The sequence below is a fragment of the Apteryx mantelli genome, chromosome 5 (assembly GCF_036417845.1).
Source record: "Apteryx mantelli isolate bAptMan1 chromosome 5, bAptMan1.hap1, whole genome shotgun sequence".
NCBI classification, from domain to species: domain Eukaryota; kingdom Metazoa; phylum Chordata; class Aves; order Apterygiformes; family Apterygidae; genus Apteryx; species Apteryx mantelli.
In genome coordinates this window covers 73687916-73703781 of record NC_089982.1, presented here as the reverse complement: position 1 = coordinate 73703781, position 15866 = coordinate 73687916, and the positions used below count along the sequence as shown (strand labels likewise).

The 15866-nt window shown below is 41.5% G+C and overlaps 1 protein-coding gene across 2 annotated transcripts in view; it reads right to left on the bottom strand.

The window, feature by feature from the left end:
• The window catches only part of EVC (EvC ciliary complex subunit 1), a 56860-nt gene extending 42717 nt beyond the window's left edge, over positions 1 to 14143 (bottom strand). For both annotated transcript variants that reach the window (XM_067298241.1, XM_067298242.1), the window contains exons 1-7: positions 13946 to 14143; positions 10346 to 10456; positions 7905 to 7988; positions 7153 to 7385; positions 5978 to 6062; positions 3629 to 3727; positions 1136 to 1273 (exon numbers count right to left, since the gene is read on the bottom strand). In XM_067298241.1, the coding sequence (XP_067154342.1) occupies positions 1136 to 1273; positions 3629 to 3727; positions 5978 to 6062; positions 7153 to 7385; positions 7905 to 7988; positions 10346 to 10456; positions 13946 to 14125 (930 nt within the window). In that variant the 5' untranslated portion in view covers positions 14126 to 14143. The remainder of the gene's footprint in view (positions 1 to 1135; positions 1274 to 3628; positions 3728 to 5977; positions 6063 to 7152; positions 7386 to 7904; positions 7989 to 10345; positions 10457 to 13945) is intronic.
• Between the last annotated feature and the right edge of the window lie 1723 nt (positions 14144 to 15866).

The window sequence follows — 15866 nt, the reverse complement described above, 5'->3', positions numbered from 1 at the left end:
GGTGAAAAGCATCTGCGGGTACAATAGTGACAGATCCACTAAAGAATGACTGCTGATGGTGAATAACTGCCTCATGCTGCTCAGTGAAGCTGTCATGCAGGGTTTTTTTTATGACTAACACTGCAGGGCCCTAAACAATCAATTTTTCATTGAACAAAGTTAAATTGCAAAAGAAACTTTACATGGGTCTACTATCATTACCAGATCTTCCACTATAAAATGAAAGGCACAGAGATTCAAAAGAAAGCCAAGAAAATTCCCAGTGAAGCACTTAACCATTAGACACTAAAAAATGTTAAGTCCTCTATGGAAAATGCCCAAGGCTGAGATAATGGGCTGTTCAGTTCGACTGAAGTGCCATGGTCAATCAGTGCAGATAGTCTACAGAGCTATCAGCCTGACTAGTCTCTCATTTTCATCAGCAGTCAATTTGCTCATATCTCAAAAAAAGGACTGGAAATGGAGATTATCTTTCAGATTATCCAATTTACTAGAAAATAATATGCAGGATACTTTTAACCTCCACTTTTCTAGCCTATAAACTAATTTGGACACAGTGAAGCTACTGAAGGGAAAAAATATTATTTTGAGGATGAAATGTCAACAATCAAATTATGTTTTTCACATCAAAAACTAAGTAAATATAGTATAATGTGCAAAGCTGCTAAAGCAAAGTTTTTGCTAAAGCAAATGTGCAAATCATACTAAAAGGTCATACTGTAATTATTTCATTAGTAATTATTTCAGCTGAAAATTTTTTATTCTCCTATTATTCTCTTACTCAATTATGGAGTATTGGAAGCTAAGTGTTATCTGAATACAGATGTGGGGAAGAAAGCAAGGTGCTATGATAAAATTCCTAAAAGTCAGGCTTGAAATGCACCTTACCACCTGGTAAGCAATGCACATTCATCAGCTCTAAACCCAGCATGATGAAACAGTGTTTGTATGAAAGATGTTGGCTCCCAAAGGGAGTTGGAAATACTTTGCTGGAGCAATGAAAAACTGTTCAGGACCCATGCACATCTAAAATACTAACTGTGGACTAGTCAACACAACAGTAAAAAAGAAAATATACCTCATCAAGAGAACAACATTAAAATGAAATTTCAGAACAGAAAAATTAGAAAGTTACATTATCTATTATGTGCTCAGAATATTCTCTTTCTTTTCTTTCTAAGTCTTCTAGGGTCTGGTACTCTGAATTATGGGCTCCTGACATCTCAGTATTCTGGAGTCTAGAGTCAAGTTGTTTCTGTAATTCTTCAAAATCCTAGAAAAAACAAGCAATTTTTTAAACAGAAAAACATACATCATCACTCTTTGTGAAGAGAACATGTTCTAATAATAGATACAAATGTGCTGCCATAGAGTTGGTAAGTTCATTTCTAAATTCTGGAGTGAGTTTGTATGTCAAGTCTGGCTCATGGTTAAGGAAACTGAACAACAGTGTTCAGAAAATTTTGTCTCTGGGTAATGCATTTCCTGCAGCAAGGAAAGAAAACACAAGACTATATGTATAGGGTATCTCTGAATTACACCTACTATAAATAGGTATATCTCTACTTCAGTTTAACCAGTATGTGAGTACAATCAAGTACCATATCCACTGAATTCAAGTTTTAGTAAATACTGATCCATGGGCTTTCATATTGCCAGTCCTTTGAATCTAAATAAATATTTTTATTTTAATGCACGTGTCCCATCTTTAAATGGCAGCTATGAGTGTACACGCTGTGTTTAAAAGTACAGCTAAGTACCCAGATATGATCATCAGATTGTGTTTCCTGCAGAGTGCTAACACACATAGATAAAATACACCTGTAATGCTTGTAAGGGACAAATCGTAGGCTAGATGATTATGTGGGTTTTTATGGCTTTTCGGTACTTTGAAGCCAGGATGATGTTTTCTCAAAGCTAATAATATCAATAAATACTAGTTCTCAGCCCTTACTGAGTAGTTTGGTACTGAAATGGATGATTCTTCAGTTGCTTAAACATGCCTTCTGTAACAGGCATTTATGTTTAATATCACACAATTCTGTTCGCCAATGAATTAACTCAATACCTTAAGCCTTAAGGAAATGTAACCGGGTTTTGACAAGCCTCACAAACAATTTCATCAAAATCCCATGAATTCTTCTTACAATGCAAAAATAAGAGGAAAATGCTGTCCACAATAAATCATATAATCCTCAGCCTTGCCAATGCAGGATTACATGCAATATTTTGCAATGCTAATGTGTTTGCTTATTACTAACTTCTCTTTTAGATGGTATTCATAACCAGTCTTTTCCATCATGTGATATCCCAACCTTAAGGCCATCATGTTTCCAAGGCCTTTTTCTATAGAACATAGGATGTCAAAATGCTGGATTACCAAATCTGAGATTAAACACACTAACAATTGGACTATTTTGGTATTGATTGCATCTAAGAGGATTTAGTCTTTGCCTTGCAGTGGCCTCAGTTAGCTGCATGAAGAGACCCATGCTGGCAAGTTTTATTGAGAGTTAGGCTATACTGGGAAAGATGCCTAACCTATATTACTTCTGCATTTGTAGTTTAAGGTCATTAAAAAAAGTCTGTCAGAAAGAGGGATGCACACACCATGTCTTACTTTTCACTTAGTAAATACTATTAACTTAAATACTAAACCTAAGGATTCATGGCAGTGAAGTGGTCTTAAGGCAAAATCCAATCTGATGTAAGCTATTAGGTAAAATTAGAGAGATTCCCAAAATTAATTCACAGACTGTGAGAATGCACAGATGAGATACATCCCAATCACTACAGCTGAAAAGCTGACAGGCTTTAATTTAATGTCTAAGTGTGATATTCTATCTGAATTTAAGAAAAAAAAATCTTTACTGTGAGAACAATTAAATATTGGAATAGGTTGCCCAGAGAAATGGTGGAGTCTCCCTCACTGGAAATATTCAAGACTTGGTTTGACAGGGCACTGGATAACTTTAAGGCCCCGCTTTCAACAGAAGGTTGGACCAGATGATCTCCAGGAGCGCCTTTCAGCTCAGCTTTTTATGATTCTAATTTGGAAATCTTCTAGTAATCTTAAAAATAATATTGTGACCCCAGTTGAAATGCATACTGACCATAAATGTTTATCTTCTAGTTCAGAAGTGGAAAATGGATTCTGATAAAAGTATATGGAAGAAAAAAGGACAAAGAAAAATAAGTATATTTTTCCCTTGATAAAAACCTTGGGTTTCCTGTTGGCACTCTATTTCCTGCTATGTTGTTATTAGTCATGATACGTGGGCCTGGACAGAGACCTGATAATGAGAAGTCATTAATTATAAGTGAATAAGGTCTGGAACATTCTGTTTTCTTGAGTGGATTGAACTACAAAATACTTCTGTTCTTAACAGATTAGAAACAGCATTGTCCTCCTGACCACTTCAGACAACAACAGGGAGGAAATGTGGATACTAGAGGGAATCAGCTAAGGAGTGAGTACCTTTGCATTAATTCTGAAATAGACTACCAATGACATAGCTGTACAAAAGACAGGGTCAGATAGCCTGCTGTGCCAGCTTGCACCAATTGGTGGGATTAATTCTTATCTTCTGTTGTCTGAAACACTAACCAAAAAAATCCAGCCACTTACATTTTCCTGAATTAAAAGGATCTTCTTGAACAAATCATCAGTAATCTTCTTTTTATGATAAAAATCTGTGAGGTATATTTTGAGAACCTGAATAAAAATCTATTCAAAAGGAAAGAAACAAAACCCAGGATAAGTGCCTATTGAACATTATAAGAACATCTTCGTGATAACTTTTGCTGCTTTAAGTCAATCAGTGAGAATATAGTGAATCATAAGTAAAAGAACAGAAACATCATCAGCAATTCTGCAGTACTTCTGTTATGAAAAATCCTTTGGCTTTGTCTTCAGTAAGAGTACTGGAAGATCGTGTTATGTTCTAACAAGGACAATGACATAATCTCATATATATCTAACAAAGCTGACAAATTTGTAATTGTGCTTTACTGGAAAACACACAGATTACTTAAAGCCTAATGTTTCTAAAGTTTAATGATCACCTAAGCTGAAAGTTGTTAATAAATTGTTTACCATGATTTCAACTGTAGCCTGCCAACTAACCAAGTATCAAACATTTTTATGTACAACCTGCAATGAAAAAGTATCTATCTCATTTTCTTGCTACCTTCTCTCACAAAAAGTAATTATTTTCCAGTTGATTTTTTTCAATTGCAATACCAGTGTCTACAAAAAGATATTTTTGAACAGCCTCTTCCCCCTTGCCTCTTCTAGAGTGTCAATGTAAAGACAAGTCATTTCATTACTAACTGTTGTTGTGTTCTCCAACATGAACATAAAGATGTGTGAAACATAACAGCAATCTGTCTGTTACTTGTGTACATGAAAACAGATGATGAAGTTGCCTGTTTTTAAACATATTTTATGCAAAGGCATAAATAAAAACATATTTATGTAAAAGAATGTTCTCCAAGCCAACATTTGAGCTGAGCAAAATCTGGAAAATATGTTATCATTAAATATATGCTATCATGTGTCAGTCAAAAAAGAGCTCAGTAGAAGAGAAATATGATAAAGTTGTCATGTTTTGGATCTCCCTTGACAATGCTGCGGATAGGAGTTTGGCAGTTCTTGAACACACAACACCAAGATACCACAAACTATAGAAAAATAAAGCATCAGAATTCAGGAAACACTGAAGGAAAGGAATATTTCCTTTTCCTAGACCTGACTCTAAGAAAGATTGACTCTCAAGCCTGAGAAAGCAGAGTGGAAAAAGAAGAAATTATTCTCTAGGCTTAAAGTTTTTTTTCCCCCTTGTTCACTGCCAGTAAAAATACAAATCCAGCTATTGAAAGCTTCAGATAACAGTCAGTCACCTGCCTTTTGTGGTGATTTCTCATGGCCCACAAAGTGTGTTAAATGCTCATTTTCTTAGTGTTTCTGTGATTACATCACCATGTCGTGACTTTACCTTCACCTATAAGGTGATGATTAACTTTGAGATCAAGTTTGATCTCCCTTAGTGAAGCTAAACTTCTTTCCGGTATCTGATCTCAAGTTCTTCTCTTCATCTATTTATGACTACATAAGCTGAGGGGATAAAACCAATCAGATCAGAAGTGGCTTTCCAGGTTTATTTTCACACTTCCTCTTCTGGGTCATGTAGAAATTTGTTCTGAAAACCCCACCCCTTGAAATATTCTCAGTGCACTCAAAAAATTACATCAGAAATGATCAGTATGTTTAAAGAGAGGTCTGGAAGGAAGAGGAGGAGAAAACTATATACTTTATATTCAGATTTCAACTACCTGAGCTAAAACTCAGTAATGACAATGTTTCTATACTCCATCAGAGTACCTACTTACCATAAACAATTCCCCTAACCCAGTATTCTGTTGCTTTAATTGCATAAATCCATTTTTGTTTCTTTCTTTCCTGTCAAGTTTGCATGCTGTGAACTGATGTAAGTAGCTATCTATGCTTTACAGGGGTGCCTTAATTCCTCTGTCCTGCAAAATCAGGGCTATTGTATTTATCACAATGGTACTGATTCAGCTGAATTTTCAGTTTTATTCAAAGAGCACACTGTCCTTGGAGTTGCATTGCACAAGCACTGTCATTAAAACATAAACTAATCTATTAAATATTTATCTTTTCTTTAATGAACACTGAGTGCTATAGGTTATCCTATGGAGTAAATTTTAAAACCAACTTGTTACATTATCCAGTCTGACCTCCTGTACTTCATAGACCATTATATTTCACATGGTTACTCCTGGTATGAACCTCAGATACGCAGAACAGACAGAAAAATTAAAGAGAATACTGTAGAAATACAGCTCTGCTATAGTACTTCCCAGCTAGCCAGTTGTTTATGCTGATTATTTCCTAAACTGATATTCAACTAAGATGTTCAAATCAAATAGCTACAAATGAGACATGAGTACCTACCACATGTTTTTCTTTTCTGAGTTCAGTATCAAGAAGCATAAGATCTTTCAAAAGAAGACTGCAGAGGCAGAGCTTAACATCAAAACTAAAACAAAGATTAAAAAATTGTTAGTGTCAATCTAGATGACAGGCACATAAAAGGGGCAACACCATATATTTCTTTTATTTGATAAATTTTTCTAAAAGCAATGTCCCTAGAATAGCAGTCAAGTCACTTCATTTTGACATTTCTTTCTCTTTTGAATAAAATATCTCTACATAAAGGTAAGCAAAACGAGATAATGCTTTAACAATATTGGAGATGCAGTTCCCTTTAGAAAAAGTCACGATAAATATAGGCATGAATGGCTACAACATAGGGAAAAGAAAGCTTTAAATTAAAATAGCTATAAGAAGAGTGCACATTTTGAAAGCATTTTTCACTGCTAGTACTCCCTCAACCCCATAGTGACTTAAATATAATTTTTTTTTTTTTGCTAATGAGAATACAGACATATTTATTCATCTAAGCGTACCTTACCATTATGTGGCTAAATGAAAATCAAAACAGATAGTCCATTTGGGTTAGGTCAACGTGCTCATCACCAGACTATCTGAGAGAGGAAGCTTTCCCACAATATTATTTAAGTAGTTCTTATTAAAATTGAGAGAACAGACTGCTGGCGTTTGCTGTTCCTGAGACGCCGGTTGCATAACTTGATTTTATATGGTGCAGAGGACTCTGGCCCTTGTAGAGGCCATATGTTTAGCATTCAGCATGTGAACTAAGACCAAAACGCTAAAGACTTATGGCTCAGCACTTGCAGAAAATGGTCAATACCTTGCAGTATTGAATCCGGAGTTACTAACAATCTTTCATAATTAGTAATGTAGCACTGATGCTGTATGGGCAAAAAGGGATCTCCTTATCACAAATGTGGTATACCTTTACGAGACTCCTTTTGCATAAGTTCTGATTCCCAGAATTTCATAAAAAATAAACTGATTTTTAATATATAACATGAGGCATTTCTTTAGTTTCCCCAGCCAATTTTTTAAGGGTCATAAGCACATAACCCTTGATGTGGTGAACGTATGCATCCAGCCCTAGTCATTGGTTTATGCCAGACCTTTAGTGGTTGTCTGGAAAAAAACTACCAGGGCACACCAGGAAATGACCAACCACAACTGGTTACCTCTCGCAAGTCAGCACTTCAGGGAAGCAGGTCACCTTGAGGAAGGTCCGAGCCTGGAACCTGTCGTCGCTGGCTGAGGAATGAATCGTCGTGGAGGAACTGCAGTCCTCCTTGTCTCCCTGGCTGAGGGAGCCCAGGCTGCCCGAAGTGGACGTCTCCATTACCTGATTAGGCAGAACAGCCTGCTTTGGATTCTCGTGCAAAGACGGATTGGATGAGCCATCTGCCAATGGCTAGAGTCAGAGAAAATTTACAAGGTTAATTAATACAACACAGTAAGGAAATAAATGGCTCATCAATTTACTGCTTGCTTTCACACAAAAAATTAGTACACAGCAAAAATGCTTCCACACAAATTATGGTTCATCATACTGACAGGTTTCTGCGTTTCCTGTAAAAAGTTCTGTTGTGGTTATCTGCCTGAGGCATTTTTCCTTACTGAAGGACAGACCCTTGTTTTTTTTATGCCTCCTTGGACAGATCCAACTTCCACTAATGTTAATGGAAAGAAAACGGTCTCTTGACTGCAGTGAAAATTGACTGGACACCATGTAAAGCGCTGAAGGTTTCAGGGGGAGATGAAGGCAGTTGATGCTGTATAGAATAAAGCCTGAGTCAATGGATTATTAATAAACAAAACTCCCTGCTAAGCAGATTGACAGTAACTCTTTTGCCAGTAATTCTTAACTCTGCAATTTACATTGAGACAGAATGATTTCTTTAATTTTTGTAAATAGAGTCTAAAACCTCACCCTAAATTTCTGGTTGATTGGATAGATGACTTTTGCCTTTAATGCAAATGCTGTGACGTTACTGTCCAGAGGAGACTCATCTTCCTGTATGGAAAAAGAACAGAAAACTACTGTAAACTTTGAGAACAGCAGTAGGTCTGACAGTTGTTTAAGTACCATGTGCTCCTTTTAGTTACATAACTTAGAAATTCTTATCAATAACTGACTGTTTCTTGACTGTTTCAGTCTTGGCACGAAAAACCATGTAAGACTCATTCAGGTCAGAGTATGAAATCAAGAAAAGAGAACAGTATTCTCCCTATACGTTATTATGACTCCAAAATGTTTTTCCTTCCGTAGGTGAAAATGAACAGTAGCTGGTATTCACAGAATATTTGCATTCCCTTTTTTTCCCCCTTCAACACCAACTAAAGATTTCACATGGGAGACTTAGACTACCTTAATAATAGAAATGACTAAGGAATAAGCTGGATAGATACCATCACGGCTATAAATTCTGGCTTTCAATTTAAATAAAGAAACAACAGATTAAACAAAACCAGTCATCATTTTTTCCAGGAAGAACTTTCATAGTACACCGCTTACCTATAAGTGGGAGAAAATACCAATGTTCTTCTGAAGAACTTTTTATAGATAATGCATTCTTTTCATACAAACAGCTGTTGTACACAATCTGACTTTCTGCTCCTCCTCTTTCCTATCCACTGCTTTATGCACTGGAACAATGGGATAAGCAGCTTTGTTTTGTTAGGTTATACATGGCTCATTGAAAGGATGGCTGTAAGTAACAGAATGTTTAAAACCAAATTTTAGAAGATTTCCTATTCTAACATTTTTCCTTTTCCAGATCAAATGAAAGAATCTGTTTTGTCAAAACAGTTTTCTTTATACAGATTTTTCTAGGAAATACCAAAACACTAATAGAGTCTATAAACAGAGGTGGGAAGAGAAGAGCAAACTACATCATTCATTAGAATCTTTTATCATAGCACCTCTTCATCTTTGTTTCATTTATTTCCAGAAGTAATTTTTGGCTTCACTGATAAAATAAAAAGCATGGGGTCAGTTGGTAAAACACTTGCTCATACCGAGTAGTCCTATTGCTATACTGGATATCCAGGGATAAAAGCCAAGAAATCCACTGTTCTGAAATGGCTGGAGGCAAAGCAGCTCCAGTCCGAAAGCCATAAAGCCATATTGCCGTGTGCTACAACTAAGACATCCTGATTCTCAGCAGGCATGAGTAATGCACGGTTATTATTAATATGGTAATTATGGTATTATTGCTATCTGGAAGGTCTCGGAATGAAAATATCTGATTTTTGAAGTGTTCTAGCCTAACTAAAAGCATTTTTCACCTATGCTTCTCCCTGAACTGTCAATCTGATGCTAGGCTAAAGCACCTGGGAATTGAAACAAATGAATGGAAAGAAATATATATATAACTACAGTAGTCTGGCAAATAGATGGGAGGAAGCCCTCTGAAATAACACTGTTAGTTCTTAAAGTGTTATAGATGAGCTAACCTGTTTGGAAATGGATACAGTTGTGAAGGCTCACATTTTAAAGACTATGATCCCATTTTAAGAGGACTGCTAATATGCATAAAATTATATCATTCCATAAGTTCTCTCACAGGATTTACACTCCAAAAGAGAATACAGTCAATGATCATTTGTTATTCTGTACTTTAACTCAAGAAAAATGAACCACCGTCTGTCACCATTCTTGACCACAAATCTGAAATGAAAATTAATTTTTTTCCTAATTGTCCTTTAATCCCAGCTCACCACTCTGGTATTTCAGTACTTTTGATCATTTGACCTTTGTCTTCAGTTGGCACTTGCCTGGAGATCTTCTATGTGAGAAAGTCATTGAAGATGCTGGTTTCCTCCAATATACTCAGTTTGCTTCGTTTATTTTTGCTCCCTCCATCAAGCTATCAAATTCAACTCAGATCTATACCCGTATCCTAAGGAGACACTAAAAAAAGTATCTGTTCCAGATTGGACCTGATGAGGGAACTCTGTTACTGTCAATTTTTCTCTAACAACCTCTTTCTCCAGGAAAGAATCCATTACCAATTATCAGGACTACATTTCTGTGCTTAAGTACTTTTTCTGAAGTCAACAGTGTTTTTCCACCAGCCTTTTGAAATTAAAGACAATGTAGAGAAAGAAGTCCACACCCAAAGAGAACTCAGGATCTTGAGTAAAATACCCACAAAGAGCCAAATGAAATGGAATTCATAACGGGAACAAATGCCACAAATGGTTGCATTCCTAAGCAGCTATAAATACTCTTTTTTTTTCTTTCTCTCTCTTTTTTTTACACTTTTTTGAATGCCTTTTAAGGTCCCAGTTCCAAGCCCACTAAAATCAAGATACTTTGGACAAGACCATGAAGCAAAATGGACATCCACCACCAAAACATAACTTTACCTCCGACACCATTTCCTCTTTTGAGGTATAGGGCTCTGCTCTACTTTTTGTGAGTGTATGCCCTTTCTCAGCAGAGTTGAAGCCTTCCAGAAGTCTCTGGGAATCATCCTTCTGAAATTCCAAGAAAAAGAAAAAAGTATATAACACTGAGAGCAGGCAGATACGTTCATGTCTCCACCCTGAAAAAGTTAAATATTGGTTGAAAATGACAATTTTAGAAAAATATGATGAATTGTCAGGAACAAACAATCATCATAAAGTACTAACCTTCTTCTTTCCAAAAAAAAGTATATAATTGGCCTTTATTTCTCTACCAAACACACAACATCTAGTAAGGCCACGAATTGTAACATGCTTGTTCCTGTGCACTGGCACAGACCAAATAATAACAGTGTTAGTCAAGGTATCCAAACACAGCATCTCAAGGAATTTTTTTAGTGAGGGAAAAGATGGCGGACACTCTGCTTTGCCTAATTTTTTTCTTTTCTTGTTCAGGCTGCATTCTATTAACCACTTTTTCATGTAGTCTAATGATATGGCTGCAGCCACTACGCATGTAACCACCTTACGGAAAGATTCTCCTTGACTTATTTATCACTTGGTATATAAAGTAGTTCATTTTCTCAGAAAATAGAGAACTGCCTAGCCTTTGAATAGATTTCTTTCTTTATAACTTGCCTTTATCATATCTCTGGAACTTAGTTGCTCAGTAGTATGTGTCACATTCTTGGGCTACTCTCCAAGATGGGGTGAACTGAAGACCCTGTTTCCTAAAAATCTACTAAAGACTTAAGAACAGCTACAAGTCTTCCTTAAAAATCTTGTCACTTATTTGTCCCAAACTAGAAGTTCACAAAATTTAGGTTGAGTGACCAGAAGTTATGGAAGTAGCCACATCGGATTCACTGTGGTACCATCACACCATAGTCATTCCAAAAAAAGGCTTTGCTTTTCCTAACTCTCTGAATGTTCATACTGCATCCCCAACATACTTTTACTCCTTTGTATATCTCCATCAGTATCACTTTAAATGTATTTGCATTTTTCTAGGATTAATTTTTTTCTGCTAACATTTCTAATCTCAATGCCTTCCTTTGTTTTTTTGTCCCTTGTTATTTTTGCAACACCTCCCAAATAATATCTGTGAATGTAATTGAAGTGCTACTGATCTGCTACTGATTTTACTGATCTTTTAGATCATTAAAGAAAAAAGCTGAATAAATCTAAGTCTAACTGTAATTCCTGTAACAGCTCATCCAGCTAATTTACCAGAATATCATGAGACAAGCTCCAACTCAAAGGGTCACAGGAACTTCTAGGCAACGCTGTAACTCTATTATTGGCAGGAATGCATAACAGTGCATTAGCCTGTCTGAAGTTACGCACTGTAAAGGTTTTTTCTTGGAACTCTGGTGTGTCCTAGGTACAGATCACCAAACCAATACAGCACTTAACTGCAAGCATCCAAGTCCTACGGATTCAGGCTATCTATATAATAGTGATTAATTGGGGCTGAAACACAGATGTGGATGGCTTACCATGGTGCAAGAATAACTCAGCTGCTTATGAAGCAACATGGCATATTCAGGTAAACTATCTAGGCTATAATATGTGTGGTTCAGTAACTGCTCTACCTCAGGTAGGCCTGTTGTATAGCACAGGTGGAACAGACAGTACATGAAAGGAATGGACACAGGCAACCTAAGGTAGACTTGTCTGCATTTATGAAATCAGGCACATTGGATATAATCTACCAGCCCTGCAGTGTGTTCTGTATGCACCAGCGGGCAGTTATTTTTCCTTCAAAATAAACAACTCTCTTACAGTAGTAGCATTGATTTTAATGGCATTTAAGCACCTAAATGCATCTAAAGATCTAGGTCAGAGAGAACTGACAGCTTCCATTCCCTATTGACATAAATGACACAAAAGATAAAATTGTACATGGATATATTGAGCTGGTAGTGACAGTACAATACAGCTACCACCTATGAAGGCAAGGAAAATGAGCAATTGAATCAGAGGCTTGCACTCACATGGGATGCATTGATCCAGCATTTGAAGTGCATCCATTACTGGGCTAAAGCATGGCTTCAAACAGAGTTTCATACCTCCTACTTAAAAGCAGTTTGAAGCAAGAGGATTCTTCTCTTATGTCATGCTTAATGATGACCAACACTAGAACATAAGCACATGGAGCAGACCTGTCATAGCTCAAAAAAGGTGTGGTTAAAAAACAAACGGAACCAACCACCCATTGAACACTGACAGAGCACTCTGAAGGACTGAATTTCCTGGCTGTGCCAATGCCAACCATTGCTACATCCAATTAATCCAACAGTACTTGGGGCTAAATCTGATGTACAGCAAGAAAGAAGCAGAAGTCAATGGCAGTTCATATCTGTGCAGTGTAATTCTATGGGAACGTGCTACCTCAGTAATTATGGAGCCCACAAACATATAATAAAGAAATACGAACCTTATTCCCTAAAACAGCAAGACAAATATATATTAACAAAAGTCCTGTGCTTTAGAAAACCCTGCTAGCAAACTAGCATATGTATTCTACTCTAAGTATTTTCAGGTATGTAGGGGATAGCCTCAAAGTAATAGTCATGTGTACTAATATTCTGCTTGCTCTGTTCATTTTAGTGCTTTGGAAAGTGGATTGTTCTTAGTGTTTTTGGAATAGAAATTAGTGGTTATCTTCAATTATCTCATGCAGCTTCTGTGAACAGGGTACACCTTCCACTGCCCCCCAAAAAGCAACAGAGCCTTCTACAAGAAGCGATGACTTTGAGAGACAAGTCGTGGGCCAGCCAAGCCTATTTTAAAGGACACAGGCCAGCAGGGCAATACTCAGAATATACACACTTAAACCAGTCTCGCTTTTGAGTCAAGCTGTTTACTCTGTCTCAATAAATCCCGAAAGGAAGAAAATAGTAAAATCAATTCAAACTTTGCTAGGTCAGGAATTATGTAGGTCCCTGTCTGTCATGGAGTTCACTCGCAGCTGAAACCAGAATTCCTGCAGATTCATCACTGCTGAGGACATGGGTAGCACTGGGGCCAGATTTTGAGCGGGCGCACTGAAAGAACTCGCAGCTCCGCGGCGCAGCGTCTGTGCTCTGCTCCAGACCGGCTCGGTTCAGCCGAGCGCCGCAGGCTGCCGCGCCCCCGACGGCCCCCAGCGCGCAGCGCGCCGGCAGCGCGGGGCGCCCGCGCGGGGCTGCGCGGCGCAGGCCGAGCGCCCAGCACAGCGCCGCCCTCAGCTCCCTGCTGCTGCTGGCCGAGCACCCAGCTAAAGTCCGACGCCCTCGCGAGAGGCCGCTATGCGGGTGCTGCTGCGGCCAGCGCGGGCACCGGGGGAGGCGCCCGGCGCGCCTGCGGTGCTCTTTGCTGGCCTTGCTGCCGGAGGCAGCGGTTAGCAGGAGCTCCCCGGCCTGGGGCCTCTCCGAAACCGCTTTTGTCCCTTTTGTGCGCTCCCGCCCAGGCAAACGCGGGCCGCGCGGCGCTGCCCCGCGCGGAGAGGCGGAGGGGGGAAGCCAACCTGCCGCCCCCCTTCCCTTCCCCTCCCGCCCCCCCCCCTCCGGCTCGTACCTCTCTCCGCCGCCGCGGCCCCAGCGCGCAGCGCCAGAGCAGCGTGGCGGCCGCGGCCCCCAGCAGCAGCCCCAGCAGCGCGGCGGGCGCCAGCAGCGCGGGCAGCACCCGCGGGGCGCGCACCCACAGCTGCAGCCCCACGGCGCGCAGGCAGGCCGAGGCCCCCGCCGCCGCCTCCATGGGCCCGGCCGCGCACCGCCCGGCGGGGGGAGGTACCGCGGCCCCGTCCCAGCCCCCCGCCCTCGCCGCGCCGCGGTGGGAGGAGACCGGGGGCGGACGGGTGCCGCGGCCGCGGCCCAGCCGCGCGTGGGGCAGCGCCTGCAAACCGGCCGCGGCGCCCTGCGCGCCCGCGGAGCGCCCCGCCGCCGCCGCCATGGCCCGGGAGCCGCGCTCCGCGCCCGCGCGGCTGCTGGCGGCCGCGCTGCTGGCACTGCTGCCCGGCGGGCCCTCCGCGCCCGCGCAGGGCGGCTGCTCCCCGCGCAGCGCCGCGGAGCCCCGCGGGACGACGGCGGCTGCGGTAAGGTGTCGGCCGCGGCGCCCCGCGCCCCCTCCTGGCGCCGCTGGCTCGGCGGAGCGGCGGCGGAGCCCCGGCCCGCCGGGGCACGGAGGGTCCGGGTCGCCCGCGGCTTGGGGCGCGTGTGGGGCCCGCGGTGCTTGAGGGCGCGCGAGCGGCGCCTCGGAAACCGAGCACCGGGCCCGGCTCGCGGCCGCGCTGGGGCCCTTGCGCGCCGGGCGCAAACTCGTCCCGGTTCGGGGCGCCCCGGCGAGGGCAGGCAGGGGCCGGCCCGCCGGCTGCGGGAGGCTCCCGTCTCCCGGGAAGGCTTCCCGGTGTGTCCCGGCGGGCTCCCACAGCCCTCCCGGTCTGGCCGCGTCCCTGCGGGCGGCGGGGACCGTGCGAGCCCTGCTGCTGCCGGGGGAGCAGCCCGCGGCCCCGTCGTTAAACTCGGCCCCCGCAAGCGGCGCGGTCGGGCTGCCGGGAGCAGGCCGCGGCCAGCGATCCGCAGTTTTCCAGCTCTGCTCGGGGACTCTTTGTAGTTGAGCCCAGGCCAAACACATTCCAAAGACCGGCCTAAAAATTTAACCGCGTAGTCAGCTGCATTCCTGTGCTTGCGAGTCACTGCTGAGGGTGCTGGTGTGTCTGTAACCCCCAGCAGGCCCCTAGGATGCCTCCTGGGCACCGTCTGCCTTGCGCCAGGGACGGAGTCAGGAAACCGCCCGTGGGTCATCATGGTTCAGCATACCGCATCCTCACAGTGACTCCCTTCAGCTGTTTTTCTTCCTCAATAGATGTATTTGACTTATCTGGTCACAATACTCTCACCCAGTGGTGCCAGACCGCTATTAGAAATGCCATTAGATGACTTAAGATGTGGCTTGTATTTGTCTTTCTTTCTCTGTGTTTAGATATTTATCTAGCTCTCTCAGTACCATCAACATGTTTTTGTTTTGTTTTGCCCACGTGGAGAATACTTCAGAATGTGTGGCAGGGTTGAGGGAGGGAGTTATGAACAATTATTTTGTCCTGTGAGTACTAAAAGACCTAAACAACAGGAAAAATTATTGCTGGAAAATGAAGTAAAAAAACCTTGTTTTTTCCACCCGAAAGATAAATTTATCTAAACTTGGGAGAATATCTGCTGGCAGTTTCACTGCATTAAGTTAACTACTTTCCAAGTGTAATGCAGTGTTGGCCTGCAGAGTTGGCACCGGACCCCCCATTCGTCGATGTGGAGCTCCTCGTGATGCCTCTGGTGTTACGGACATGCTCTGCAGTCGAGTGGAAGAATTGTGTAGAATATCAAGTTTGCATTTTCCAGGGTAGGGTATTAAGAACAGAATGTCAGATAATGCAGAAGCAAAAACAGGGAGTGTAGTAACGTCATTTGTAGTTGAGACACGCGGGCATGCAAACACCATAGAT